Here is a 12,675-nt window from a genome sequence, read left to right as displayed (position 1 = left end):
CCCCCTGAACAATTATTTTTTCTGACATGAAATCTTGGAACATCCATTGTACATTTTCCTCTTTGATGTCATGGAAGACCTTAGCCCATGCTTCCCTCGTGCTGTGGATATTGAACCTGTTGATGCTCAAATGAAACTCGTAGTGATCGAGGTGGCTTTCCTTCTTCGGCTCAGCCAATTTTTGCTTCTGAGTCTCACATGTTTTCACTAAATGTTTAGACATCCACCATTGCAACAAAATATTACACCCTTGAAAAAATGGAAACCCATTTTTGCATTTATCCAAAGATCGATAGATGTCGGCCAAAATGATCGGGGCCAGGTTGAAGTATTTCTTGACTTGGCCCTTTTTACCAACTCCCTCAAAGATGGCGTGTGTAACCATGACAACCCGAGTATCAATTTCATTCCCTTCGCCTTGAGGAAATACCATCGTCCCTAAGAGGCATACAGCAAATGCTAAAGTTTGAGTTTGACTCCAACTACTGCGACTGAGAAACTCATTTGGAAAATTCTTATAATAGTTCTCGTGTCCCCACCGTTCGTAGAATTTCAGAAATGGAATACTCGGGGTGTCTAGCCAGTCTGCATTTACTAGTAACAACATATTCTTCAGTTCTGTGCTGGTTGGCTTATCTGGCAGCAAAATGTGGTGATCTGGATGATTTTTCCTTTTCTGGCGCATTCCGACATTGTCTAGGCAATCTCTGATTTCTTCAACAGTTGGTGTCATTTCAACATCTCCGAAGCGAAACACCATCCTCTCATCGTCCCAAAATCGAGTGACCACCTCAATGAACTTAGGCCAGACTCTGAGATTCATTATTGACGGGAGGTGACCTAAGTGAATGGAGAGTTCTCTTTTCTGATATGCATTGAGATTGTACCACCATACACGGAGGAGGTTTGGCGTCTCAGTGACCATTTTGAAACTCAAGTGTTGCTTAGCCATCTACAAAAACATACAAATAATTAGATACCCCCCAAACCCAAGATACAACACTTTGTCAAATAGCGCATACATCCTTCAAACACGTAAGTATGAGCGTCCGTTCGGGTCGTGGGCCCTTTGGACTCAAGGTGGTCTTTCTAATGAACCCGACACGCCTTGGGTATTAGGTCATCTTAGGCCAATGCGCTAAATTTCAGGGATTTGGTCTTGCTCTATCCTAGTATGACTAAGAGTGAGGTTTATTTGAAGTGGATTGGTGACCCAAGCGGACTACTTGGGCTGGGACAATTAACGACTGTTGACTATCCAGTAGCCAACTACATTCGTCAGGGTGTCCCGAGAACAATTTGGTTAACGAACGACTGCGGCCCGCATAATCGTCCTTTAAGTGAAAAGAAAAAAAATGTCATTTGACGGAATAAATGATATGCATGCAATGACAGTTGATATCACAATTTAAACAAATAAGGCACATTTGAGGTAAAACAATTCAACAAATATTAGCAAATAGTCAAAGAGAGTCAAGTCATTATGGTTAGAACCTAATTGAATCCCCAGCGGAAGTCGCCATTTCTGTCGCGCCGTAATTTTCCTATATGTAGAAAAAATTACCTTTTGAAATGTTCTAAGTATAAAACAATTTAAGAAAAATACTTAAAAAAGAGTCGCCACTTAATTTTTTAAAGAAATTAAGAAAACTTATAATTTTCAAAGATTTAAACAGAAAAAATCATTTGAAAACACCAAAGAGGGTTCGGGGTTCAATTTACACTTCGAGAAGGGTTTAGGCATTCGAAATGTCCGCTAACACGCGGTTGACCTGCGACTTGACTAAAATTATTTTGACTAATTGTTTAACATAAAATAACAATTCATAATAGTCTATCAACTTAAAAAAAATAAAAGACACGTTATTTTATTTTACTTTTAAGAAAATGGACCTAAATATGAAATAATTGAAAAATGCATATGAATAAAATTTTAATAAAACTAGATAATTAAAATTCATATGATTCATTTTTGAAACGATACATTAAGCCAATTTAATAAATTAAACATGGAAATCAATTTTAATTAATTAATTAACCCTTTTTATGAAAAATGACTAAGTGGGCGTGTATATATATATATTTGTGTGTATATATATATATATATATATATATATATATTTAATTGAAAATGTTTTGACTAGCACTTTTAGAGTTTATTTGAGGAAATACGTTAAATCACAACAATTTTAAAATGAAATAAAAAGGTGATTAAATGAAAAAGCTTTAAAAATATTATTTTTAATAACAAAAGGTTTAACTTAATTAAAATGTATAATTTGACCGACATATTTGATTGATATGATGAGTGAACTTTAAAACATGAAATATTAAAATTAAACCAATACAAAGAACTAACTCCTCTTTTGGGGAATTTAATTAAGTTAATTAATAATTCTAAAATTAGAGTTAAGAGACAAACAATAAATAATCGCAAATAAATAATTAAAGAGTAAGAGGGAAATTAAATTTGGGCCTTTTGGGCCTATTTCGTCGGGATTTTTGGACTTTTGCCCAATCCCGTTTTTGGTATACACTGGCTGTATATCAGTGTATACGAGCATGTATATCGGCTTTTTTACGCATTTTTCGCTCCCGAACACCTGTACTTCGCCCCTGCACAGTATTTTTCACGTTTTTGGCCACATATCTGTTGCCTTGATCCCGTATATTGACGTATAATGCTGTATACAGTGTGTATACTGCCTGTTTTCGGACTTTTCATACACCTGTTTCAAATTTCAGTTCATACAAAATGATTTCCAACTCGATAAATGATTTGAGCCTTTATGGCCCTCTCGAGATGCAAGGAGGAAGGTAGGAGTTCGTAGTGAACTCAGATGGATTTCACATGCAATGAAAAGGAGAAGCAAAAAATTAGTAGACAATAGTAATATTTCTCAAAGTGAATAATTAAGATAGAATAAAATAAAATAAAATATTTTTAGTGGATGATAAAGACTAGTCAATTGCGACACCATAAACATAAATGTAACTTTACCATCTTAAACCAAAGTAACCCAGACTGATTGAATTATAACATAGACAACACGAGTATTAATAGGTCAAAATCAAGTAGTAATTGCAGCTCACAAACCCAAATAATTACTGCTCAAGTCTAGTAACTCTTATATACTATATGCCAATGAATGACTTAGAAAAGTTGATAATTCAATATTGAAACAAATATAAATAAGAGAATCGACCTCACATTGATACAATGGATATTCCTACACGAGCCACAACCACATAAAGCCAAAGACAAAATACATCAATGCCAACATTATACAACTTACTATGCTAAAATTCATCCAAGGTTAGTTAAATATTTAAACCTACAAAGCAAGAAACAATGAACATATTCTAAGGAAGGCATACTAAACCTGAAGCAAATCAAACTATTATTTTTATCATTATTAATCAAATAAGTGACTATATGCTGTCAATATGATACTTGAAACAAACTTTCATTCTTTAGACCAAAAGGAGTAGTAAAAAAAAAATCATCGGCGACACAATCTAATACGAAAATCCGTATGAAATCACATTTTCCGACTTGCATTGATAGAAAGTAACTAAACATGGGCTAATTTTCTTTGTTCCAAACAGAGCCCACAAATATGACATAACAAAGCAACGGGAGATTAGCAAAAAAGGATAAATAATCAGTGAACCACACGATGAGAGATTAACACAAAAAAAAAAAAAAAATCATCTCGAATGATCTTAAGGTTCAAACTTCCAACAGAAAAAATAAGACAAGAAAACTAAGATTTTGCACCGACTCCACCTTAAGAATGTAATGGTTCCGACTAAAATTTAAATAGAATGAAGATGTAAAATTGATTTAAACAAGTCATTTTAAGCAGTAAGACAATAAAGACATTTAAGAAATAGATAAACTAAGCAACCAGAATGCACCTACGCCATGTATACCTAAACATATCAGTTGGTCTTTAAAACTCAGCCCAATAAGAAAGTCTACCTTGGGCAGTAACTTCTCATGACTGCAACACTTAGATGCTTAACAACGATATAAATTAGTAGAGCTTTAAATCGATATCACGACTGACCCAGGGAAACGACTAAGAACATGTACTTCACGCCAAAACAATATCAATCCAATGATAACTAATCAGTGAACTACCAACAAAATAGCGATTTCCCAATATTAACAAAAAATAAATAACAAAAGAGATGAAGAGAAAGTTATCGGAGTAAACGTTACCTTTTCCGGGCAGCGAAACAGGGACGAGAGTTAAGAGCAAGGATCTTTGCACCACGAAATCTCGATACGAACAACAAACCCAGAATTCCTAGTCAGAATTAAATCATCGAACTTCTCGAAACTTAGGTCTAGAGAGTTATTCTAACTTTCTTAACTATCAATTAATTATTAAATGGAAAAATCCAAACTCCCTCCAAATCCCCTTTCACTGGAGGAGAAGAGACACATATATAAGGGGAAATTCGGAAAGGCCAAGGGTAGAATTGAGATTTAAATTTTTCGATTTGAAAATCTTACCCAAGGGATGGGAAAGACTGTCAATTGCTCAATATTCAAACGAAATCCCTCCAAATCCGGATGCAATATCAAATCGGACTGATGGGGGCTGCTGGAACGGTCTCTTCCTCGCGTGAAGGAGAAGAAATTATGGGCAGTGGGGTCGCGTTTGGCGCTGCTCTGCGCTGAAGTTGTTGGACTGTGTATTGTCGTTGATTTTCGGGGTCTCGCAGGGCTGAAGGCTGCAGGAAGCAGGTGAGGAAGAGTAAGACGCAGGGGTGGGGGGTCGTTTGGAATCGTATGGGATTGGGGTCATTTGGATTGGGTTTGGGTTTCTTCACATTTTGGAGAAGAAGAACGTACAGGGGCAGTGGGTTTTGGAGTTGCTGTTGTATGTATTGTATGTGTGGGAATGTTGAAGGGATTGTTGTATGTGGGCCGTCTGGAATGGGCTGGGATTGTATTGTTGTTGTTGATTAAATTGGGCCATTTGGAAAATGGCCCAAATAGAAAAGGAGTTAAGCTTTTTTTATAATATTGGATTTAATTTAGATGAATTAATATTAACTAATTACCGAGCTTCTTAATCTTAACAAAATAAAATAATTAATTTTAATTATAAAATAATTAATTTAATTACAAACTAATGAACTCAAAATCATAACTATAATTTTAACTAAACGTAAAATCTTTTGTGATGATTTTTAAATATTTATAAGATAACGTGATTGTAAAAATATACTTATTTATTATTAAAACTATTAAAATTATTGAAAATGATAAAATTACTCTAAATAACTTGAGAGTATTTTGAATTTCATAAAATTCATTTATTCAAAATTACGACCCTTACTACTAATAAAGTATTTAAAAATATAAAATCTTTTCGAGATGATTTTTTAATACTCGTAAAATGCATTAACTATATATATAACTAAATAAAACATATATATTATAAAAAAGTGACAAAACTATTTAAAATAAACTTGCAAACTATGTTTATTTTATTTTATTTATGAAAATCCTATAAAACGCATTATTTTAAATTGTTAGCAATCGAAGAAGCTCGATGATTAATTTATATTGTGGAGGGTCAAAATTGGGTGTCAACAATATTTACATCAAATACGGACGAAAATAACTTAATTATACAAGTACACACAAATTATAAAACGTACCTGCAAATTATACAAATGAGTAAGCTATAGCTATAGTCGTAAATATGCAAATTATAACTAAAAAGCCTAATTAATTTTATTATAATGACTATTTGCGAGACTTTCCCAAAAAAAACTAAATTATCTCTTTATTTGATTTTGAATAATTAGTCCTCATTTTATTAGCTAGCAGCTGGAATTGAATTGAATTGGCTAGATCAACAATCTATTTTACTAATATGTTATGTTATGAGTTATGAGAGTCATATATACATATTCATATTCTTGATTTAATCAGTATTGGAAACTATATTATATTAGTACCTTTATTAGTTAATTGGTGCATTAATTTGTCTTTGACATAGTACAATAGTCCTGGCGACAATTAGAGTTTGGAGAGTCTTAACCAAACTAACGAACAATATTTGTAGACGATATTTTTGGAGAATTAACTTTAATCAGCAATTTTTATTTCCCAACTCCAGGTTAATTCATAACAATAATATATAATAATACTCCAATTAAGCCAAATAGTCGACCATCAAATTAAGAGAGAATCAAGGAATTTGTTGATGCAAAATTTCAGGACTTAAGCCTTGAATGTATTGATTATTATCATCATAAACTCTTAACATTATTTTATTTTGGATTTTCGATCTTCTCTCCCAAAAAATTCCCAATTACTGAAAAAAAATAAAGCACTCCAAAAAATTAAGCAAAGGCAGAAGCTTCTCTTCTCAAATCTCTGTAGAATCGAGAAATGAATTCATCAGCTTTCTCATCAACGTGGCTAATCATGTCACCATTATCAGCTTCTCTTAAAGGAAAAGGCGAATCAGTGATCCTCAATTGCCTCACCGTTGGAGTCCTCCCGAATCTAGGCAAAGCAGGTGATGCCGTTTCGCTCTGAAGCATTTCTAATGCCTTCAAAACAGCAGCGTTCATCATTGAAACGTCGTCGTACTCAATGTCATGTTCAGGCTGACTATGCTTATTAATGCGTTTGTTGATGTGGAAGGGGAGATGGAAAGCAGGGCTGTTACTGCAGCTGAACTCGTAATACTCTTTCGAAGTTGATTGATGAATATTATTATTATTATGGCCCTGGAACATCAGATTTTGGAAGGCGGCTTTGCCAGCAATCTTACCACGTTTCATTAATAAGTTGAGATCGAACATTAGTTTCCTCTTTGATGATAATCCTTTTCTCAACATGAAGTAAGCCACACGGACTATTTTCCAGAAGTTTTTTGCTACCACTGGCAATTTTTGATCCATTTTTTCTCTCTAAAATATATTGGGATTGTGAGTTTTTGTTGGTTAGAGAGAACTTTAATTCAGAGGAGATGTAGTTGTTAGAGAATTGTGGTTATATTATGAGAAGCAATGAGGTAGTGGTATATATAGGGGCTTTTCATACAAAGGAAGTGAATGTGGTGAAGTAATCTATATGTTTAAAGTTTTTAAGTTGACACGTTTGGGCATGGACCACTTAATTTCGAGTTCATTCAATATTCTAAAAGTCCAATTATTAGTGGAGATTTTCAACATCCAGCTTTAGGCTCGTCCTTTAAGTCATTTTCACCCATCAAAGAAATTTCCCAATCTTTTCCATCTCCTTTCACATGGATTACAAATGGCATTAGCGGTGTGAAAAATGCGGCTTGAGTTGAATTGGCCGATTAAAATAGGTTAAATAAATAATTGAGTGTGTCGTTGAATTGTTCAATGACTATTTGGTCTGAGATGAATTGGATCAAAATGAACTAATTAAGTTTAAATTTCTTAGTTTGTATCTTCATAATTTGTGCAATTACCTAATTTTCCTTTACTAATGTGATATAGAACATATCAAATAAAAAATTAAGTCTTTTGAAAAGATTTTAATAAGATTTCACAATGGTTAAATTTAACTACATATTTAGCAAAAATCAACCAAATTTTTTAGATGGACTGAACAGAACTAAAAATGATGTGTTATTAGATTGACAGATTAGGTGTGTTATATCTTCTTAAGGGACTTCAATTATCCAACCTTACTTTGCAATTCATTATGTTTAGATGTTAATTAACATAAAAGTTTGAGGCCTTTAATTTTGAACACATCAGATTACAAATTATACATCTGGCCTTAATCCTATCTTCTGAAACTTTTTTTTTTTGTAGAACCACATAATGGATAATTAAGGGAACACATAATTGCCACAACTCATAATGAATATGAAGCTTTTTAAAAAAATATATTGTTGGTTACTTTTGCTGTATTTTGCATAGTTTACTAATTATATGTATAGTAGTAGTAATAAAATATAAACTCCTTCCTCTATGATTGAGCATTACTTTTGGAGAGTTGTACCCTTTCATCCCTCTTTTTTCCTGGCAGACCATAAAAGAGTAGATTTTGCACGAGAATGAGAAAAGGAACAACACTATGGGTGTGTTTCCGTACGAAGCAAAAATGTTTTGTGATTTTTTTATATTTATTTTGTTGTGTTCGTTGCATAAGCAAATTAAAATATAAATATGTTATTCTAAAATTATTTTGTATATAATATAAACGAATATTATGAGAATGAGGGTTACTGTAGGTTGTGGGATGATGGAACTACGAGAGTGAGTTGTGTTGGAGGATAATGAAGACACAACGTGATATGTCACTTGTGGACTTGTTTCCCTCTTTTCACGCTAGGAAGTCATTTCCACATTTTAAGTAAATTTGCTTTCCTATAGAAAATATTTACAAATATATATTTTTTTTAATGTAAAAAAAAATGGAAACGAGAAAAAAATTAAATTAAAAAACCAACGCCCACCGTGGGGCTCGAACCCACGACCACAAGGTTAAGAGCCTTGCGCTCTACCAACTGAGCTAGACGGGCTGGATGAAAACCTAAGCAACTAATACTAATATAATAGCTATTGTCATCTGACATTTCAAGTGAGTTTGATTACTTGTAAATACATTTGTTAAAAGGCATAAGTATAATTAAATGGATCTAAATAGCAACCTTATTATTTTATGTTCTTTTGTACCGAGCACAATATATATTTGTATCTGTATCAAACTCCAATATACTCCTATTACCTTAGGCATATTGTTTTCTCTCAAAAGCATGACAATTGACATATTATAAGCAATATCCTTTCACAAATATTGCAGCCGATGAGCCGACCAATTAATTAGTCTACAAATTCACGATCATGTATTGGCTTTAGATAATTTTTTGTAATTTTTTTTACATATAAAAAAAAAATAGACACTTTCCTTGGGAAGGGAAAATGAGAATATTAAAGAAGTGTGCTTTTACATAATGGCTGAATTATTTATGATTATTTCTGCACGTAAATAAAGTAGTAAATTTGTGGCCTGTAAAGTTTTTGTATGAAAAATTAGGTTTTCATAAACAAATTGTAAGACTTTTTACAAACACAAAGTTACAAACTCCAAAAGCAAAAGCGATTCTCCCGCGAAACAACGGAAAATTGAGTATTCTCATAATTTTTATTTTAAAAATAAATTTATATTTTTGTTTCACATTTTATAAATCAAGAAAATAATTTTTCTTTATATTTTATTTTTACTATTATTAATTATTTATTCTCTTAATCATTTTACAAGACCTAATACTAAACATCAATTAATATGAATAAAATACTTATATCGACCATTATTTCTTAAAAAGCGTATAACATCCAAAATGGACAAATAAAAATAAACAGAGAGAGTATTTTGAGAAAAGTAATTTATTTATTTTTAATTATTGAATTCCACTGACCAAATTTCTCTTTCGTATATTTCGTTTTTCTTTACTCTTTTAAGATTATGTATTTTAATTATATACTAGAAAATATTGGATCCTCTTTGATTTATTTGGCTTCCAAAAGTTAAGGCACTCATGTACTGTGAGTCCTCTTTCCGTATTGCAAATAAATTAATGGAAAGAAAACAATACAAAGACTATAAACTATAATTGAATATATGTGTGACGATGTACCATTCAATTTCTGAAACGTGGCACAATTTTAAAGAAAAACAACAACTAGTTTAAGTTTTGTTTTATAGTTATTTATTCAACTAGAAGATAAAGTACTTGAATTTAACAATATTTTCTCCATGCACCCTTACCTTTAGTTAAAGGGACTTCACTTGTATATCCAGCAAATTGTTTCGTACCCACTCAGGAAGTTTTTGTTCTTAATTATCACTTTTCTAATTTCTTCTTTTACTAGTGTTTGTTCTTTATGCAAATTAGAAATGGACCCTATTATGCATGATCCGAATTCAATCGTTCCTTTAATGCGTGCTTCAAATACTAGGTGGAAAGCTAAAAAGAAAATAATTATTAGAAATGAGAAAGAACGTCCAACACAAAATAGTGGCTATTACCAAAAGGGAAAATTGTATATAATAGCAAACTATTAATTCAAATTAAATGCTATAAATATACTTTGATTTAATTGTACCATATAGCAAACTATTGCTATTTTCACCACTCTCCCTGGTGGAATCTCGCTCGCCACTCTCGTTTGGTGGCAGTCTCGCTCGACTCTCTCGCTTTTATACAAACACAAATGTATAAAATGTGTTTGTGTTTGTATAAAGCGAGAGGAAATTGTATATATACTTATATTTTTGTTCCCCTCTCCCAGATCTCGCTCGCCACTCTCCCAAATCTCGCTCGCCTCTCTCGCTTATACAAACAGAAACGAAATGTATAAATTACGCTTTTGTTTGTATAGAGCGAGAGAAAATTGTATATACACATGCAAAATACATATATATCTTCATCCTATACACTTATAATTATACAATACAAATATTTCCTTGCCCAGTTTTCTTTTGCCTTTCTCTCTTTCTCGTTTTATACATACAGAGATTATACAATTGATCTTTTGTATACAACTACTTTCTTTTGTATATGTATAGCGAATTATACAATTGCCTTCTTTGTATATGTATAGCGAATTATACAATTGCCTTCTTTGTATATGTATAGCGAATTATACAACTATTTTTTTTTGTATATGTATAGCGAATTATACATATATATGTTTGCTATGGAGTGCAATTATGCAAACTTTGCTATAATATACAAATATGAATTTTGTGTATGCTATATGTGAAAGTTCCAAAAACAAAAAGTGACCCTTTAAAGGCTTGCGAAGTACGACGGGAACTTAAAGGGCCATATCTTATAATAGTAAAAATTAGGCAAATCACATAGTATAAGAAAGAAATTACTTCCTATCCCTACTCTTTCATTAATTACCAAAAATCCCTTTTTTAGTGTCTTTCGGATACATAATATAGCAGCGCGGATACTTTAATTAATAAAGGGCGGATACTTGAATTATTAAGTTGTTGGCACGGATACTTTAATTAATAACGGGCGGATGCATAATATAGCAGCGCGGATACTTTAATTAATAACAGGCGGATACTTAAACTAATAAAGTATCCGGTTAAGTTGAATTGGGGGAAAATAAGGGATTTTTGTATTTTAATAAAAGAGTAGGGAAATATTGAGAATATGTAAAGTAATGTTATGTACTTAAGTAATTTATCTCTTATAATAACAAAGCACATTCAAGCGCTGGCCCAGTATAGAAGCCCAACACACATTCCAACCCTAACTTTTTTTTTTTTTTTGAGAAACTAACTAATTACACAAATATTCCTATCATATTTACTATTTTTTCATACAGTTCGAAAAGATTACATTTTATCTCACCATTTAATATTTTTATACTAGATTTCAAGTTAGATACACGTGAATCACTCTAGATACACACTATATACATGTATCTGGGTGATTCATATACATTTAGAATACCATATACCGATATAGAGAGTGACGAGCGATCGAGATGGAAGGGAGGCAAGCTACATTTGTCTATGTATCTCAAATACGTGTGAATCTACTGGGATATAGTGCATTTAGTATAAATTACACCTAACTTTGATCCCATATCTACCAGGATACTTATATCTAAACGTATTTGAAAGCACCAAAATCTGAGAATAATATTGCAAACTAATGTGTATCTAATTAATTAGTTCCTTAACTAGTGGAATTTCTGTAAGTTATCTTTGTTCCATGGGCAAACATTCAAGGTAAAAACACCATATATTTCTTGTAAAACTTGAAATTTTGCCTATAAAACAAGCGAGATTAAAAGTTCAAGATCACCCACATATACATTTTGTTTGTAGTGATTTATGGCATAGCCAATATCCCTTATAATACTTTTTTAACATTTAAATAATTTTATATCTCATTATAGATTGTTACAAAACCATATGCGTATACAAGGATAAATGCGCATTGTTGTTTCTTACCAATGGACTATGTTTTTTTTTTTTTTCACTTCGAACAATTTACCACTCGATGATAAAATATTTTCATTGTTTTGATTTATACTCTTAAACGGTAATTTTGCACTTCAAATATCATCCATGTCTGTCGTTTTTTGTTAAAAAATTAATTAAAACACCGAAGACCTGTGTTGGTTTCCTTTAAAATAATAGCTTTTGTGCAAAAAAAAAAAAAACAGACCGGGTTGATTTTCCCTGGATTTTTCTGGATCCACCTTATTCGTCGTTTTTCTGTCCGTGGATTTTTTCATTATTTTTAGTAATGGCAAACACTTGATAATATATCGAAGAATTAGAGCAACGTCATTTACCAGCAGTATTTCTTCTTATTGAAAGAAAACTGTCACAAAATAAATAATTGAGCACACAATCATACTAGTTTAAGGAAGAAAACGAGCACTTCTAGTGAACTAGTGAAGAAAACTATGAATGTGAGTGATTTAAAACTAAATTGGATTTTCGGAAACAATATCTCTACCTCCACAAGTTAGTGGTAGTGGTAGTGGTAACTGGTAAGGTCTACATATATTTTGCCATCACTTGTCGGATTTCACTGGATATGTTGTTGTTGTTGTTAAAACTGAATTGAATGAATGAAATCACTTAGGAATCAAAGCACAAGCTTATACTTCTCATAA

The 12,675-nt window shown here is 32.0% G+C and overlaps 1 protein-coding gene and 1 non-coding gene across 2 annotated transcripts; both read right to left on the bottom strand.

The window, feature by feature from the left end:
• Window positions 1-6,226: 6,226 nt before the first annotated feature.
• LOC125830019 (uncharacterized) lies at window positions 6,227-7,001 on the bottom strand. Its single transcript, XM_049509242.1, has one exon. The coding sequence runs from the start codon at window positions 6,937-6,939 to the stop codon at window positions 6,373-6,375; it is 567 nt and encodes a 188-aa protein (XP_049365199.1). The 5' UTR covers window positions 6,940-7,001; the 3' UTR covers window positions 6,227-6,372.
• A 1,466-nt stretch (window positions 7,002-8,467) lies between these two features.
• On the bottom strand, window positions 8,468-8,540 carry TRNAK-CUU (transfer RNA lysine (anticodon CUU)). The gene has a single exon. It is a non-coding gene; the product is annotated as a tRNA-Lys (tRNA).
• Window positions 8,541-12,675: the final 4,135 nt, after the last annotated feature.

This window comes from Solanum verrucosum, unplaced genomic scaffold, assembly GCF_900185275.1.
Source record: "Solanum verrucosum unplaced genomic scaffold, falcon-dt-bn FXZP01000102.1, whole genome shotgun sequence".
Classification (NCBI taxonomy): Eukaryota; Viridiplantae; Streptophyta; class Magnoliopsida; order Solanales; family Solanaceae; genus Solanum; species Solanum verrucosum.
Note: the sequence above shows the minus strand (reverse complement) of the source record. Positions and strands in the feature narration are given on the sequence as shown.